The sequence below is a fragment of the Oncorhynchus gorbuscha genome, linkage group LG24 (assembly GCF_021184085.1).
Source record: "Oncorhynchus gorbuscha isolate QuinsamMale2020 ecotype Even-year linkage group LG24, OgorEven_v1.0, whole genome shotgun sequence".
In the NCBI taxonomy this organism is placed as follows: Eukaryota; Metazoa; Chordata; class Actinopteri; order Salmoniformes; family Salmonidae; genus Oncorhynchus; species Oncorhynchus gorbuscha.
In genome coordinates, this window is record NC_060196.1 from 13,001,106 (window position 1) to 13,018,665 (window position 17,560).

The following is a 17,560-nucleotide window of genomic DNA, read 5'->3' on the forward strand; positions in this document are numbered from 1 at the left end:
TAACAGGTGAGCAGAAGTTCCATGTTATCAGTGAAACCAGGAATACAGTTGAGCTCCAGGACCACCCAGGAGATGACGGATACTGGGAGATCAATGCAAACAGCTCCAAACACGATGGGAATGTTGTCACCAATGGTTACATGGGTGAGTCACTCTTCACGGAAATTCTAAATGAGATGCAACATGTTTTTTTTTTAATGGTTCTGTTAATCATAGTGATTTATTTCATACACCAGATTGCACAACAAATTACGTTTCTCTTGTATATACAGTTGGTGTTTCTGAAATAAAGAAATAAAAGTAAACCTTTCTAATGATGAGAAAATCTTGGAATTTTCCACACGTTTACTAGATTTGACCCGAGTGGGGACTATGTGTAAACTAAGGCGAGCTCTTACGGAGCTGAGAAGTGGCTTCTCATGGTGGACGAGAGTGACCAGAGATATGAGAGAGCATTCATCATCAAGAACAAACATTCGGGAAGGTTATTGACTGTCCAAAATGGCTGCTTTGTTAGACTAACATTGTACATTGAAGATGGCAAAATGGTACTTAGAATAAGGACTACTTTGAAACCCCCCAAAATTACAGTAAAAATAAAAGCCAACTTGTTTTTGCGCAAATATTCTTCTTTAAAAAATGATGGGAATATTGACAACAGAAATGAATTAATGTATTTTTTTGTTTGTTGCAAAACTAGAATCTTTTCCTCTTGAGGATTTCCGGTTTCCAGTTGATTGGGTGGCTTTCCTCGGTCTGAAAGAAAAAAACAATCCCACCCTAGTCAGAAACAAGGAACGTATGAAGTACTCAAAGTAATACCACAGTTTCATTAGCTTAGCGATGTTTTAGTGACTGTCATTTTCCCTGACTGAATAAACATCCACTTTGTATGAGGTTGTAATTAACACGTCCATTACTGAATCACATCTCAAATCAACAAAAACGTGTGTTTTTACAGCACAGGATACAAGTATTTCCCTACCGCCGTGTCGTCCTCTTTGTACACCTTGATGGTCTTGTCGGCCTCGGCCGTGATCAGCCTGCTCTCCGAGTGGTCGAACATGCAAGCGAAGATCCCCGATTCGCTGTCCAGTGAGCCGGGCTGCACGGCGGCGTGGATACGCTGGAAGTTGTAGCCGGTCCGCCAGTCCCACAGGTGAATGGTGCCGTTGTCAGCTAACGGAGACAATAAAAAGATGTAAGGATTCGCTGTATCTAGATCAAGACATCGGCATAGATGGACAGCGGTGTCTAGGATCTAGCCGTATGTAGGATTTCCTATCACTTAGCCATTCAATATATTTGCTTCCAGCCTCTGCAGTTACCACTTCCCTTTCATTTCATTTGTTGCCCATCTTTAGTAGTGCGCTTTCGAAGCAACAAAGCCCTTCAGAGCCATTCAATGTACTATGACTAGAAATAATCTGACCCAGTCATCCTGACAGAGGCTCAAAACTGTCTATTTCAATCGCAACATATATACAAGATATTTTTTGTTCAAACACGAGTCATAGTGCGCGACGGGACAAGGATATCCCTGTTGGAAAAAGTAAAAGACCTTTTCATACCTCCTGATACCAGCACGCCGTCTGAGTTGACCGCCATTGCGTTGATGATGGCGTTGTGTCCAGAGAGGTTCTGGATGAAGTTGCCGTCTGGGAACGTCCACTGCTTGATGTTGTCGGCAGAGCCAGAGGCTAAGGTATACCTGTAACATTCAGCCAACCAATGGTTCAGTGCCATAACTCAAAACGCACAAATAAAACGAGCGAGCCTATCAACCCTGTCATTAACTACAACTAGATAACAAAAGATGGCGAACTTGGGTGCAACATATGCATCACTGTTTACTACGTATGAGGAAGTGACGTACTGTCTGGGATGTAGGGCCAGCGCTCTGACAGACTTCTTGTGATTGGTGAGAGTGGCTCTGGTCTTCCCAGCTATCAGATCCCATAGCCTGATGGTAGAGTCGTGGCTCCCTGGAACGGAAAAAGCCAGGTTGTGTTCAGGTGACACCGTGGCAATATGTTTTGAAACTAACAATAAAACGCTGCGTTCTTATTCGGACAAGTTAAAGTATTCTATCCTATTTTTTTCCCTACTGAACATGACCCAGGAGAAAAGGTCAAAATAAAAAAATCCTGATTTCTCCTTGCGCCAGCTCATAATAGAATGTAACAAGATGATAAGCCATTGATGGTAGTTTGGAGTGAGTCAACTAGCCAATATATGAACACAGCAAGGCAAAGCAGTTGTAACATATCCTTGTCCGTACCTGTGATGATCTGCGGTTCGGCGGCCTGGCATCTGACTGTGGCCACTGTGTTGGTGTGTCCGGACAGGGTGTGCACGTTGGCTTTGCTCCTGATATCCCACACCTGTAGACGTAGAGATATCATATTGATCTCCCAATACACTCCAAAATGTTCCACTAAAATAACGTTTTTAAAAGTTAAGACAACCAGTAATTAGCAAGACTTACCCTGGCTGTGGCATCTCGGCTGCATGTGACCAGCACGTCGATGGTTGGGTGCAGGTCCAAGTCGTACACGGCGCTGAGGTGGCCGTGGTAGTGCCTGATAACCTAAAAAGAGAAGTGAAAGTGAGGTAGAGCAGAAATGAGTGGGCGTAACTATACTAAATACTTAACTAAATAATAATGGACCAACAGTCCATTGAAACGCATCATATAAAGTAAAGCAGAAATGAAAGGGTACTAGTACAATACCTTGTTGTACTCCAGATCCCAGCACTTGACCTGCTTGTCCTCGCCGCAGGAGAACAGGTAGGGGCTCCGGGTGCTCACGGCCACGCCGCGCACTGTGCTGATGTGTCCCGTCAGGGAGAGCTTTAGCTTCCCACTGGCTAGGTCCCAGATCTGTCAGGAGAATGAGAAACAATGGGGATTTGACGTCAAGGGCGAACTTATAGCTGACGTATTACGAGATACATGACTAAATGCCACCAGTTGACTGACATTGAATAGATCAAATGGGTGTCCCAAAACCCTTATGATGTCACTTCTTATATTATCATATCTGTTTCACTGGCTGCACCCTTACAGAGGCGATCTACGCATTCTTCAGTCCCTGTAGTGATGATTGTGGTAAAAACGTAGCCACTCTCATCATCTCAAATCAAATCAAACACATTGTATTGGTCACATCTCTCCTGTCAATCACACACACTGATAAAACAAAGGCGTTACTCTTCCTTTAAAGCTGCAAAATGTAACTTTTTGGGGGGACCCGACCAAATTCACATAGAAATGCTAGTTGTAGATTTCTCATTGAAAGCAAGTAGAAGAAGCGGTATATCTGTTTCTATGCGTCCCATTCTTAAGTTGAATTTTTGCATCTTTTACTTTCGGTTTTGTACACCAGCCTCAAAACCGCTGTTTAGAAGTTACAGATCTCTCGGTCTCTCTCTGTACTCACCTTAATGGTTCTGTCGCCAGCGCCTGTCACAAACCACTGGTTGCCGGGCTCTACGGCAATGGACCTCACCCAGCCAAGATGACCACTGATGACCTGGAAGGGATAAAGCAAACCTGTATCAGCTACCACACAAAACAGGGAGCAAGTCAATACACCTGAAGTTATCTTAAAACGCATAGGCCTTGCATGAAGATATTCTACGATTATTGTAGTACGTCCAAAGGACGAGGGACAGTGCCTTACAAAACATCCAAGCTTTTTGTGAGTGTGCCCTGTGCATTTGATAAAGTGTGTGGACTGTAGAGGAAATAAGTGCATTCAGAAGCCCTTGACATGACAAAACGACATCCTTTACCCGAAACAGCTTCCATGGAGCGTGCCACTGGGGCTTGGGCATAGTGGGGGCTTTTCTGGCAACGAGGGACGAGTTTTTGGTGCCGCCTCCTTCCAAAAGAGACTAGAAATAAGGCAGAAAACAATTAGTATTATTCACAGTGGTAGCATTATATCATACAAGTGGTGCAGAAATGCATGCGATGTGGAATGATACGTATCGGAGAGCGTTACCCCACCATAGCGTGTGAGTGAGGAGCAGGAGACCTCTCGGCCCCCCCTGCGTTTCTGTGAATGTCCCCGACACCGGCCGCTGTGCGACTGGCGTCCAGCCTGCAATTACACCCACGCAAAGAAATTGATGCTGGATGGTGTCAAAGTGCACTCCAATAAGATAGGCAACCCCGATTGGAGTCCCGTGTTGCTTGGATACAATAACACTTTGTTCATGTCTCTAACATCTGGGGTCTGTACAGGAGGTTGTGGTGCTACGGAATTGCGGGGAAGTACAGACTGTCTGACTGTGGACTATTGAATTCCGTTTGCTCTGGTGTCTTCTCACTTCGACACATCTACCTTGCATCATCTGAAAGGAAGTACCTGGCTTGTGATGGCGGCAAGGCAAGAGCCATGGCGTGAACTCCTCCCTCACTGGGGTTCCTATGTATCTGAGTGTCCGCCGTCAGAGCCACCCCTGGGGAACAACAATACACACAGCGTTATAAAGGTCACGTAACACCCCCCCCCCCCCCCCCCCCAGGACACAATATGAACGAATGTGGTTTTACATGCAACAGTAGCATTGTATGGGGTTAGACCAGAGGGAGGGTTCTCCAAAGTCTGGCCCTGGAGAGATACTGGGTGTGCAGGGTTTTGTTCCGACCCATCATTTAACACACCAGATTCAAATAAGCATGATCTTCAGCCATTATTCGCTGAAATCAGGTGTTAGGATAGGGCTGGAACGAAAGCCTGCACCCCCAGTACCTCTCCAGGACCAGAGTAAGGGAACCCTGGGTAAGACTGTTGTAATTACCAGGTCCTGAGGGGTATGCGTGTGTCCCAGTGATCAAGTACTCTGGATCATCACCTGGAAGACCAGAGGGTTATAAATGAGAAATACTTGGGAGGTATTGCTCTCATTCGTTGCCCATGAAATCAATAATGATTTGTCAATGATTGATGTTGAAGTGATGGCATTCTTACCAGGTTGGGCATAGTTCTGATTGGCAGGCATGTTGGAGCCCAGTGGTCTGTCCTTGCCCTCTTTCAGAATGGGCATGTGTAGAACGGCACTGTAGTCTGCCCTGAGCTTCGCTGCCATCTTCACCTTGTGACTACGAAGGGAAACGCTAGTTAACTCAGTTGAACATATCAGAGCATGAAAGTAGGGGTGGGCGATACGGCCTAAAAATCACATCTTGATCTTTTCAAACGTATAGGTGATTCACTATATATATACACAGTACCAGCCAAACGTTTGGACACACCTACTCATTCAAGGGTTTTTCTTGATTTTATACATTGTAGAATAATAGTGTAGACATCTTGACTATGATATAACACACGGAAGCATGTAGTGGCCAAGAAACTGTTAAACAAATGAAAATGTATTTAAGATTTTAGATTCTTCAAAGTAACCACGCTTTGCCTTGATGACAGCTTTGCACACTCTTGACAAATAACATTGTATTTTACTGGATGATGGGCCAATTCGGAGTACAACGAATTTCTCATCCCTGGGTGGAGGTAGGGTTTCTAAGATGCGCTGGGTCCCGGTATCTTAATCTAAACAGAAAGCCTGTACGACCCCCTGCGCAGCTGTAAGCAAGTGTAGGGTCGGAAACTATTATGTCTATCCTGAACACACAGACAGTATATTGTTTTACAAAACACGAGTACCTTGTTTCATCCAAGGAGACTGGTTTGGCATGGTCAGCCACAAACATATCATGAGTTCTCTTGAGGGACCTGAACACGAGCGTGTGCACAGAGTGCTTTTGCACATCCTGAAAAATAAAATACACGGAAACATTACTTTCGACAACAGCAATATCTGTCATTGCTAGTTAGCTACATATTCATGATACATTCTAGCTTGCCAAGTATATCTCAACTCCACGATACCACATCCGCGGATGTTACTTGGGCTAGATGTATATATAAAGACTAATATTAATTTTCCAAATTGAATTATTTAAGTGTGCTTCAAATAGGCTAGGCATCATGCTAACGTTAGGTAGTGGCGCGTCAGCTACACCTATTGTTATTTCAGCTATACTGACATGAAGATGCACGAATGAGCACACACCTCGGTCATTTCTGATGTTATTTAGCCAGATACCTTTCCGATCTGTAAAAAAAGACTTTAGATAAAACAGATGTATAAATTTAGCTAGGTCCAGCTTTCTAAACAAACGCAGATGCTGTTCCGATGCACCGGATGTAAACAATACGGTTCACGTGTTCATTTCCGGATTAAATTTGTTTTTCTCCCCCTGACGATGAGCGCCACTCCATGGCCACATCTAGTAACATTTACGGTACAAGTATTTGATTAATTCTGCAGCGCTGCTTAACCCAACATAACAATTCAGGCCTTATTTTCAAGGCCTTATTTACAATTTAAGCCCTAATCACATGTAAAGCCTAGGCCCGTTGTTGTTGTTGTGGCTTTCGAACACTTCAAATTGTCTATTTGGATTTCATCCTGACTTTATCAAATCAAATGTTATTGGTCACATACTTTTTTTTTTTTTTCACCTTTATTTAACCAGGTAGGCTAGTTGAGAACAAGTTCTCTTTTGCAACTGCGACCTGGCCAAGATAAAGCATAGCAGTGTGAACAGACAACACAGAGTTACACATGGAGTAAACAATTAACAAGTCAATAACACAGTAGAAAAAAGGGGGAGTCTATATACAATGTGTGCAAAAGGCATGAGGAGGTAGGCGAATAATTACAATTTTGCAGATTAGCACTGGAGTGATAAATGATCGGATGGTCATGTACAGGTAGAGATATTGGTGTGCAAAAGAGCAGAAACGTAAATAAATAAAAACAGTATAAAAACAGTATGGGAATGAGGTAGGTGAAAATGGGTGGGCAATTTACCAATAGAGTATGTACAGCTGCAGCGATCGGTTAGCTGCTCAGATAGCTGATGTTTGAAGTTGGTGAGGGAGATAAAAGTCTCCAACTTCAGCAATTTTTGCAGTTCGTTCCAGTCACAGGCAGCAGAGTACTGGAACGAAAGGCGGCCAAATGAGGTGTTGGCTTTAGGGATGATCAGTGAGATACACCTGCTGGAGCGCGTGCTACGGATGGGTGTTGCCATCATGACCAGTGAACTGAGATAAGGCGGAGCTTTACCTAGCATGGACTTGTAGATGACCTTGAGCCAGGGTGTCTGGCGACGAATATGTAGCGAGGGCCAGCCGACTAGAGCATACAAGTCGCAGTGGTGGGTGGTATAAGGTGCTTTAGTGACAAAACGGATGGCACTGTGATAGACTGCATCCAGTTTGCTGAGTAGAGTGTTGGAAGCCATTTTGTAGATGACATCGCCGAAGTCGAGGATCGGTAGGATAGTCAGTTTTACTAGGGTAAGCTTGGCGGCGTGAGTGAAGGAGGCTTTGTTGTGGAATAGAAAGCCGATTCTTGATTTGATTTTCGATTGGAGATGTTTGATATGAGTCTGGAAAGAGAGTTTGCAGTCTAGCCAGACACCTAGGTACTTATAGATGTCCACATATTCAAGGTCGGAACCATCCAGGGTGGTGATGCTAGTCGGGCATGCGGGTGCAGGCAGCGATCGGTTGAAAAGCATGCATTTGGTTTTACTAGCGTTTAAGAGCAGTTGGAGGCCACGGAAGGAGTGTTGTATGGCATTGAAGCTCGTTTGGAGGTTAGATAGCACAGTGTCCAATGACAGGCCGAAAGTATATAGAATGGTGTCGTCTGCGTAGAGGTGGATCAGGGAATCGCCTGCAGCAAGAGCAACATCATTGATATATACAGATAAAAGAGTCGGCCAGAGAATTGAACCCTGTGGCACCCCCATAGAGACTGCCAAAGGACCGGACAGCATGCCCTCCGATTTGACACACTGAACTCTGTCTGCAAAGTAATTGGTGAACCAGGCAAGGCAGTCATCCGAAAAACCGAGGCTACTGAGTCTGCCGATAAGAATATGGTGATTGACAGAGTCGAAGGCCTTGGCAAGGTCGATGAAGACGGCTGCACAGTACTGTCTTTTATCGATGGCGGTTATGATATCGTTTAGTACCTTGAGTGTGGCTGAGGTGCACCCGTGACCGGCTCGGAAACCAGATTGCACAGCGGAGAAGGTACGGTGGGATTCGAGATGGTCAGTGACCTGTTTGTTGACTTGGCTTTCGAAGACCTTAGATAGGCAGGGCAGGATGGATATAGGTCTGTAAAAGTTTGGGTCCAGGGTGTCTCCCCCTTTGAAGAGGGGGATGACTGCGGCAGCTTTCCAATCCTTGGGGATCTCAGACGATATGAAAGAGAGGTTGAACAGGCTGGTAATAGGGGTTGTGACAATGGCGGCGGATAGTTTCAGAAATAGAGGGTCCAGATTGTCAAGCCCAGCTGATTTGTACGGGTCCATGTTTTGCAGCTCTTTCAGAACATCTGCTATCTGGATTTGGGTAAAGGAGAACCTGGAGAGGCTTGGGCGAGGAGCTGCGGGGAGGGCGGAGCTGTTAGCCGAGGTTGGAGTAGCCAGGCGGAAGGCATGGCCAGCCGTTGAGAAATGCTTTTTGAAGTTTTCGATAATCATGGATTTGTCGGTGGTGACCGTGTTACCTAGCCTCAGTGCAGTGGGCAGCTGGGAGGAGGTGCTCTTGTTCTCCATGGACTTCACAGTGTCCCAGAACTTTTTGGAGTTGGAGCTACAGGATGCAAACTTCTGCCTGAAGTAGCTGGCCTTAGCTTTCCTGACTGACTGTGTGTATTGGTTCCTGACTTCCCTGAACAGTTGCATATCACGGGGACTATTCGATGCTATTGTAGTCCGCCACAGGATGTTTTTGTGCTGGTCGAGGGCAGTCAGGTCTGGAGTGAACCAAGGGCTGTATCTGTTCTTGGTTCTGCATTTTTTGAACTGAGCATGCTTATCTAAAATGGTGAGGAAGTTACTTTTAAAGAATGACCAGGCATCCTCAACTGACAGGATGAGGTCAATGTCCTTCAATGTCAATGTCCTTCCAGGATACCCGGGCCAGGTCGATAAGAAAGGCCTGCTCACATGATTAGCAGATGTTATTGCGAGTGTAGCGAAATGCTTGTGCTTCTAGTTCCAACAGTGCAGTAATATCAAACAAATTACACAACATATACCCAATACACACACATCTAAGTAGGAATGAATTAAGACTATATACTGTACAGTATATGGACGAGCGCTGTCAAAGCAGAACGGACTAAGATCCAGTAGAATGGTATAGAATACAGCATATACATATGAGATGAGCAGTGCAAGATATGTAAACATTATTAAGTGAATGAGATACCGTAGAATAGTATAGAAAACAGTATAAACATCAGATGAGTAATGCCAGATATGTAAACATTAAGTGGCTAACATACCTTAGAATAGTGTAGAATACAGTATATACATATGGGAAGAGTAATGCAAGATATGTAAACATTATTGATTAAGATACCGTAGAATAGTATAGAATACAGTATATACATATGAGATGAGTAATGCAAGATATGTAGACATTATTAAAGTGACTAGTGTTCCATTCCTTAAAGTGGCCAGGGATTCCTGGTCTATGCCTATAGGCAGCAGCCTCTAATGTGCTAGTGATGGCTGTTTCACAGTCTGATGGCCTTGAGATAGAAGCTGTTTTTCAGTCTCTCGGTCCCAGCTTTGACGCGCACCTGTACTGACCTCGCCTTCTGGATGATAGTGGGGTGAACAGGCCGTGGCTCGGGTGGCTGATCTTTTTGGCCTTCCTGTGACATCGTGTGCTTTATGTTCTGAATACGTCAACACTGCCTTTTGAAAACCTCTGGAAACTAAAGGTACTTGGACAATGTTTGCCAAGGAAAGTACATTGATTAATATGTGTCTAATACACTCCATTCTAAGTCACCCCCATTCAAGACACACCTCTGCATTTGGCAATTTGCATTTGGCAATTTTCAAGGTGTATTTCAAATCAAATCCAATGTCATTGGTACAATACACATACTTAGCAGATGTTATTGTGCGTGTAGCGAAATGCTTGTGTTCTTAGCTCCAATAGTGCAGTATTATCTATCAATTCACAACAATACACACACATCTAAAAGTAAAAGAATGGAATTAAGAAAATATAAATATTAGATTGAGCAATGTCGGAGTGGCATTCACTAAAAGACAGTAGAATAGAATACAGTATATAAATATGAGACGAGTAAAGCAGTATGTAAACATTATTAAAGTGACTAGTGTTCCATTATTAAAGTGTCCAGTGATTCCAAATCTATGTATAGTTCAGCAGCCTCTAAGGTGCAGGGTTGAGTAACCGGGAGGAAGCCGGTTAGTGGTGGCTGTTTAACAGTTTGATGACGTTAAGATAGAAGCTGTTTTTCAGTCTCTCGGTCCCAGCTTTGACGCACCTGTACTGACCTCGCCTTCTGGATGATAGCGGGGTGAACAGGCCGTGGCTCAGGTGGTTGTTTTCATTGATGCTTTTTTTGGCCTTCTTTTGACATCGGGTGCTGATGTGAACTGGAGGGCAGGTAGTATTTCGATCACAATCAAGAAGCAAACAGAAATCTCTTAATCTCTACTGTAGATTCTAGAATATTTGTGTTATTTCCCTGCAGTCCAATGCTTCGAAAACATGATTAAGCATATTGCAGCTAACATAGTTGACTCAATATGAGTAACAAGTATGGAATGTCTGTCAGAGACGTGGACTTCTATTCAACCAACATCGATACTACTATCCAAAAGTGTTGAATAAAAGTGTTCCCTGATCCCATTTATCTCCTAGATGGAAAAGTGATTGTAAATTGATGACAATTGCAGCAGTACGTTATGAAATACATTCATTTACTAATTTTGGCTTTTGGTTGACTCCATAAAAATGCTGATAGGAAAATGCAATGCATGTTGGGTAATATTGACATAAAGAGTGTTCACATAGGGGACCTGTGCAATGTACAAACAAAGACAAATAAACACCCACACATAGCCTACTTACCAGTCAGCAGAAACCCACACAGACACACACAGACACACACACACACACACACACACACACACACACACACACACACACACACACACACACACACACACACACACACACACACACACACACACACACACACACACACACACACACGCGCGCACGCACACACACACACACATGCACACACCCATACACAAGGCCTTTCTGAGATCCCTCTGATTAGACGGGAGAAAGAGCGAGAGGCTTTTTGGTCATAGTGCCACATCTACCGAATGACATCCAAACATGGTTTTGTCCATGCACAGTCAAGTAAATCACATGCCAATGATTACAACATGTTCTTCTCAAAACATGTATGGAGAACATTTGTCTTGGTAATGCCACGCACCAATGGGACAACAACAGTATAGGTTCTAATTCCTGTACTGTTGGTGTTGTAGGAAAGAAAATATTGACTGAGTCGTATGTTCAGGTAGGTATTTATTTTGTAATAGAACAGCATAAATGACAAAACAGGATTTGTAATAGTTTCACTCTGTCTCAGAACGTTTTGTCCATACTGAACATGACCCTGGATTTGGTGGGCAAAACACACATACCCTCTTTAATACGGTAAATTCCTACTTAACATTCCTACCTAATAGTGTCAGTTTGTTTCCCCGTTGACACATCCTCTCAGAATTCAAACCAAACCATTTGAATATTGGTTCAAAGAACTTCCAATAGATGATTTCCAAGAACTTCAAAATAGCAGTGAATCAGAATAGCTTCTAAAAATCGTTGAACGAATTGATTGAGTTTGGTCCTCCCAGCACAGAGCCTTCTATTTCAAATCCTTTCAATGCCGCCACCAACTTCCATGGTTATTAAATTTATCATCCGATGCCTATGTGCAATTCATCATATACTGCTTGTTCGATTTCTAAATGAAATGTATATCATATAAATGTGGGTATCATTTATCACATTTAGAACAATTACAAGTGTTACCAGGAATGGATATCAGGGAAAGTACAATAAAGATATTGGCATGGTCTTTTAAATGCTATTTGAGGTGATTCGGCACCTTGGCCTGAGACCTGAAGACGTGTGTTATCTCCCTGTATTGGCTTTTAGCTTAGAGGGCTTACACAGTCTTATGGCTTTCAGACCACCCAGGTTCAAACCCTGTCTTAGATCATGTAGTCGGGGCAGGGGTATCTAAAACCAGCACAAAATACATCTTACATGTAGACAAATACAACATTTATTCACTGGTTAAACCAACCAGATCCAATTATTCTCCATAGACAGTAGATCAAGTTTGTTCTAAGATGGTGCTAAATAGAAGAAGTCGAACCAATCTTCCAAGGTCCAACAATAGCGATTTGATCATAGACAATATTTTTGGCAAGAGGGCAAAAAAAAACTAAATTGATCGAACCAATAAAAACAAGTTACAAGACAGAGGGCCTTTTTCCCAGACACAGATTAGGCCTAAAGTTAGTCCTGGACTACATGTTTAATAGAGATTCTCCATGTGCGCTTTAGGACTTGGCTTAATCTGTGCCCGGAAAAATTCAAGGAAGTTCGAGCTTCCTTGAACTATCCCAGGACAGAGTATGTGTTTTAGTTGTCTCCCAGGCCTCCAAACTGTTTGACCCCTCCGACCTGCTGTCCATCTCCCGCCGTGATCCTGTTGGTGGGGATGATCTTCATGGTCGTCTCCTTCATGGAGTACCAGCGGCTGTGCCACGTGGCCCAGATGATGCCATTGTCGTAGCCTGACTCGCCGGCGTCCTTCTCCGTGTACTTCCCACCTAGGGATGGAAAGACGGAAAGAGAGAAGTGTCAATGAAACGTTTGTAACAAGTAAGAAAATCACAGTGTTGGGCTCCTAAATGTGGCCTTCTCGGAAAGGTAACAGTAGAAATGTCAGAGAAACCCCAAAACTGACATTGGTATAGGTTGGTAGCGACTTGCATAAATGTATAACTGTAGTATGGTTCATGTTACTTGGAGAGTAGTATTTTTTCAAAGAAAAACAGAAAAACGCAAGAACGTGCACATGTCTATGTGTGCACGTGTCTGTGTACGTGTGTGTGTCCTTACCCGGGTAGTATTTCCCGTTGAGGTGGGCGGCGTGGCATCGGTTCATCCACCAACCGGAGCCGTCCTGCTTAGCACAGTTGCCCTGGAACTTGTCGTTGTCCTTGTCGCTGGTACTAAACTGCATGCCGTTGTGAGACGTGTAGAACTTGTCGCTGGGGTCATCGCCGAAGTCAAAGCCGTCAAACGCGTCACCCGCGTCGCCGCCGAAGTAGAACGCATAGGTCAGACGGTACATGTCGACTTCCGGACCCACTTTGAACATGGCGTAGTCGGCATGCCTAAAGAAAGAAAAGAAATACATTATATTTTTTACGCGTGTGGTTTTATTGAATCAATAAGACAAGAAAAGCATGAGCGGCGCAGGTCAGAAAGGCATTTGAACCCATGCCTACTGTGGTGTGAGTACCGGGGTCCGCTGCACAAAGCACTAGACCACACAGGCCACAAAGTATTCATTTAAAATGCAGCATACTATCCTGGCGGCTTGGGTCATGGCCTCCAAAAACCAGTGTCATGAAGTAAAATACGTTGTTTGCTTTGATTGTGGAGGTCAGTTCTTTCAGTGATGTAACTTGGCACCAGAAAATCTATTCCACAAACTAAAGTCCAGAGTTTTGTGATGTGTGGAGATACATGTTCTTTTTAAGTTAGACACCTCACCAAAGAAAAGGCTTACCGCTGCTTATTTCCACAATTCATCATATAAAATAGCACTAAATGGCACTAAATATTTCAGGACTAAATATATTAAAGGGGAAAATCCTAACTTCCACTTAAGTGTCAAATGTCAACTTAGTCTCTTATTGACATTAATGACTAAGTGAAAATTTGACTTGCGGAAATATTTAATTAATTTAGTGGAGAGAATTGCGCGAGTAAATGTGTCATATAGGCAAGAGCAATGGTGCCAAGCCCCCAATAACTTTGAGGGGGAATTGATAATAGCAAAATCTGGTATTTATAGCATTTCTATAGCGTGAAACCTAGACACCACAGAATTGGATTGGTAAGCATCCCAGTGGGTCAAGATGGTTACAATGATGTCATTATAACGGCCTTACAACGGTTTGCAGTGACATCATTGCAACCAGTTTTACCTGCTGGGATAAGACTTTGAGCTGTTCCCACTACATTTTGAACACCATTTTCTATTCAGGAGAGGGGGAATGTAGGCCCTAAGTGTGCACTAGCAGTAGCCTTAGTAGAGAACTTAGTAGTGCGTACTTCTTGTTGCCCTGCCAGTCGGTGAGCTCGATCCTCAACACGTATGGGATGGAGGACTGGGTGGAGAGCAGGTGCATCTTCTCATTGCCCAGCCAGAACTCGGTGGTGTCATCTGGGCTCAGGTAGCCGAAGCCCTCCTTATACTGGATCCAGTCCTTGTTGAAGTCCACGCTGCCATCACGTCTCTGTGGAGATATATGTTGGACGGTGCTTATGGCAATAATACAATATGTGGTTCCAATCGGGTGTGGGTCAATACCATTTCACTTTAGTCAATCCGGGAACTGAAATCCCAATTGGAATTTTTACTATCTGAAATAACTGAAATGGAATTAGCCCCCAATGTCTCAGTGGGTTGGAGCCTGGTGGGGTTGGGGGTTTGAATCCTGCACGGGCCAACCATAATGAATATGCTACGTGTCACTTGCAAGGGAAGAACACACGTACCCGCTGCAGGACGGTAAAGCCGCGGCCGAAGCTGTCGATCTCGCAGTAGACCAGGAACTGCTCCTTAGCCTTCAGTGGCTTCACGTAGAACAGACCGCTGCTTTTGGCACCCTTGTTGGCAATATCCTGGCAATCTAATACGGGGGAAAACGACATGCCATGACCATGTAGTTACGTGTTAATAACAAAGATTACTGTCCCATAAGGCAATGCGCTAGGCACAATGTTTTTTGTCGTGTTTTTAGCCTGTTCCTGGACTACAGATGGAAATGAGCTCTGGCTCTATTACATTGCTGATTATGTTCTTATGATCTTGAGCATTGTTGATTTATTGTCCCTTGTCCCTGGTAATGATCCACTCTGTGGTATTTATTAACAGCCATTTTTGATCATTTCAATTAAATTAAAGCTACAGTATACCTATTTATGGAAGAATCCCTTATAAAATGCCAATAAATACTTCATTAAACTAATCTAAAGTACATCCATATAACTGGATTGATACCCCTCACTGAAAGAATATCACTTAGAAATGCCAACAAGTGATGTAAACAAATACATTCATGAACCATTGCTAAAGTGCATCCATATAACTGGATTGGGACAAATCGGCTCAGCCTCTATTGATTGATGCCAATGATTCGCTTCTGACTAAACAAGCAACAAGGACAAATGATGGGTACGTAGAGCGATTTCTCCAGGAGCAGGATTGAGCAACCTCTCTGATGAAATGGGGAACGACCTACAGAACGTTGTCGATTTTACCTTTCCCTGTAATGGGTTTGATTTCCACGGTGTCCTTGCAGGGATCTTGGCATTTCTGATCCAGCTGAATGGACATCTGTTTGAGGTCTAACATCCTCTTCTTATTGGATTCCAGCATCCCCTGGAGTTGACTGAGCAGAAGGGGGGGGGGGCGACAGACGGATAATGTTTCTCAGGTGATTTGGACATAAACTTAGATTGCGGTTTATATCGTAGGTCAGCCAGCGGGTGTGTGATTTGACTATCAATGTGTTTGAAGTACACAGCATTTGACACTTGTACCTATTACTTAGTCCAGGTATTTCCAATTTTAGCAGGTAATTCGTCCCCAGCAGGGAATGATTGTTTGTAATGATGTCATTGAATGGTTTCAACCAGCTTTAGCCGCTGAGAGACATACAAGCATTGGGGTCAATTCCAACTGAATCCCAATCAATTCCAGAAGTGAATGGCTCTACTAAGGAAAAGTTCTGAGTCCAATTGTAAGTGAATTGAGACCAAATTAGATTCTGATGTAAAAAAAAAAGGTTTAAAAGAAGGACTTACTATATTTGCTCCTCCTGGGAGATGATGGTCTTCTCGAAGCGCAGGACATCATCCAGTATGCTGGCTGACCTTTTGTAGTGGACGTCTGTGGAACAATCACAATACCTGCTTCAGTTACAGTAACCTAAATGAGTGGCCAGAGTCTATACTTCTTGTAAAATGAGCCTAACACCTGGGTGTCTTCAGCAGGGCAAACTGTAGAAAGTTCAGACACTACCTCCCGGATTCACTCTGTTTCAAAATGTTTTCTCCCTATTGAACACAACCCCGATGACGGTTCGAGACAAACCATTTGTGAAGTGATATAAAATCAAATCCTGTAGCAATGAAAAGTGGAGTGTGCCACTGATATATTCCTTTAAAGTTTGGACTTCTCTGCTACTGACTTCTCCACCTCTTCGCACCACATCTAATAGTGTTGATTTTTTTTCATCATTTTTGTGATAGCCAGGTTAACACAGTCAAGTAACCAAAGATACAGAAAAGTCCATTACCTCCACCAGACTTCTGATGTTGTGTTGCCGAATCCTTCATGTAGGTGACTTTCTCTGTGGCCCCCGTGGTAAGGTTGGTTATTCTACCCAGGATGTCCTCCATTTCATTAAGGTCCTTGTCTACCACCGGCTTGTACCTGTTGAGGTAGTCAGCCACGCCACATGTCGTCGGGCAGTACTTGCCCTACAACAGGCACAGAACACAGATGCTTTCATTTTAACACTCTGTGAGAGATGTGTCTATGTCGCAAAGGACACCCTATTCCCTTTATAGTGCGCTGCCTGTTGACCCGGGGCGCATTGATCTATGGTCACAAGTAGAGCACTTTATATGGAATAGAGTGCCATTGGGGACACATATTTACAATATATTGCTATATTGTGACAGTGGGTGTGCATTGGAAAACGTCATTGGATTCAAAGAAACTAGAAAAGGTTTAATGACGTGTGTTCTTTGAAGAGGCACCAACTAAATTGGTTGTAATGTCCCAGCATTAACTACATATCATATTGCGTGAGAGGAATATCATTCAGCAACAAATCCATCTAAATAACAATGTCAATAAGTATTCGGCACGAAGAGGATGAAATAGGAAGACGGGGCTAATTTCTTCCTGAACACACACCGCTTAACGAGTAGAGTACCTGGGCGCATCCCCTCTACAATCATACTTACAAATCCGTCCCTTGGTGTGCAGTCCTCAGAATAGTCTCCCCTCGTTTGCTGTGGAACAGAAGCAAAACAGCACAGTCTGTAATCTTAGTCGATGCCACTGTATCTCTTGTTGCAGAACACTGTTTACGAGAACACGCTCAATTCAGACAGGTTCGCCGAAATGTGACACTTACTGCGGAGGAGAGGGAGAACAGCAAAAGAACGCCTGCGGCTGCGGACAAAAGGGACGGAGCCATGTTTTACTGGCCTTTGGTACACCAGTTGTGGTGTTGTCCAGTTTGGAGAATGAAGAGCCTCTGGCCCCTGATGGTATATTTATGCGA

General features: G+C 43.7%; 2 protein-coding genes across 2 annotated transcripts; both read right to left on the reverse strand.

The window, feature by feature from the left end:
* Positions 1-201: 201 nt before the first annotated feature.
* Positions 202-6,239, reverse strand: LOC124013036 (pleiotropic regulator 1-like). The gene is made up of 15 exons (XM_046327155.1): positions 6,088-6,239; positions 5,679-5,785; positions 4,983-5,113; positions 4,813-4,866; positions 4,377-4,470; positions 4,016-4,109; positions 3,799-3,900; positions 3,444-3,536; positions 2,735-2,884; positions 2,489-2,590; positions 2,282-2,384; positions 1,877-1,985; positions 1,572-1,711; positions 986-1,179; positions 202-756 (listed from the first exon to the last, which is right to left on the reverse strand). The coding sequence occupies exons 1-15, from the start codon at positions 6,094-6,096 to the stop codon at positions 697-699; spliced, it is 1,542 nt and encodes a 513-aa protein (XP_046183111.1). The 5' UTR covers positions 6,097-6,239; the 3' UTR covers positions 202-696.
* A 5,222-nt stretch (positions 6,240-11,461) lies between these two features.
* LOC124013272 (fibrinogen gamma chain-like) lies at positions 11,462-17,560 on the reverse strand. Its single transcript, XM_046327532.1, has 9 exons — positions 17,411-17,560; positions 17,238-17,285; positions 16,562-16,745; positions 16,068-16,152; positions 15,522-15,652; positions 14,757-14,890; positions 14,310-14,494; positions 13,086-13,363; positions 11,462-12,793 (listed from the first exon to the last, which is right to left on the reverse strand). Exons 1-9 carry the CDS (start codon positions 17,471-17,473, stop codon positions 12,603-12,605), a joined length of 1,299 nt encoding a protein of 432 aa, XP_046183488.1. The 5' UTR covers positions 17,474-17,560; the 3' UTR covers positions 11,462-12,602.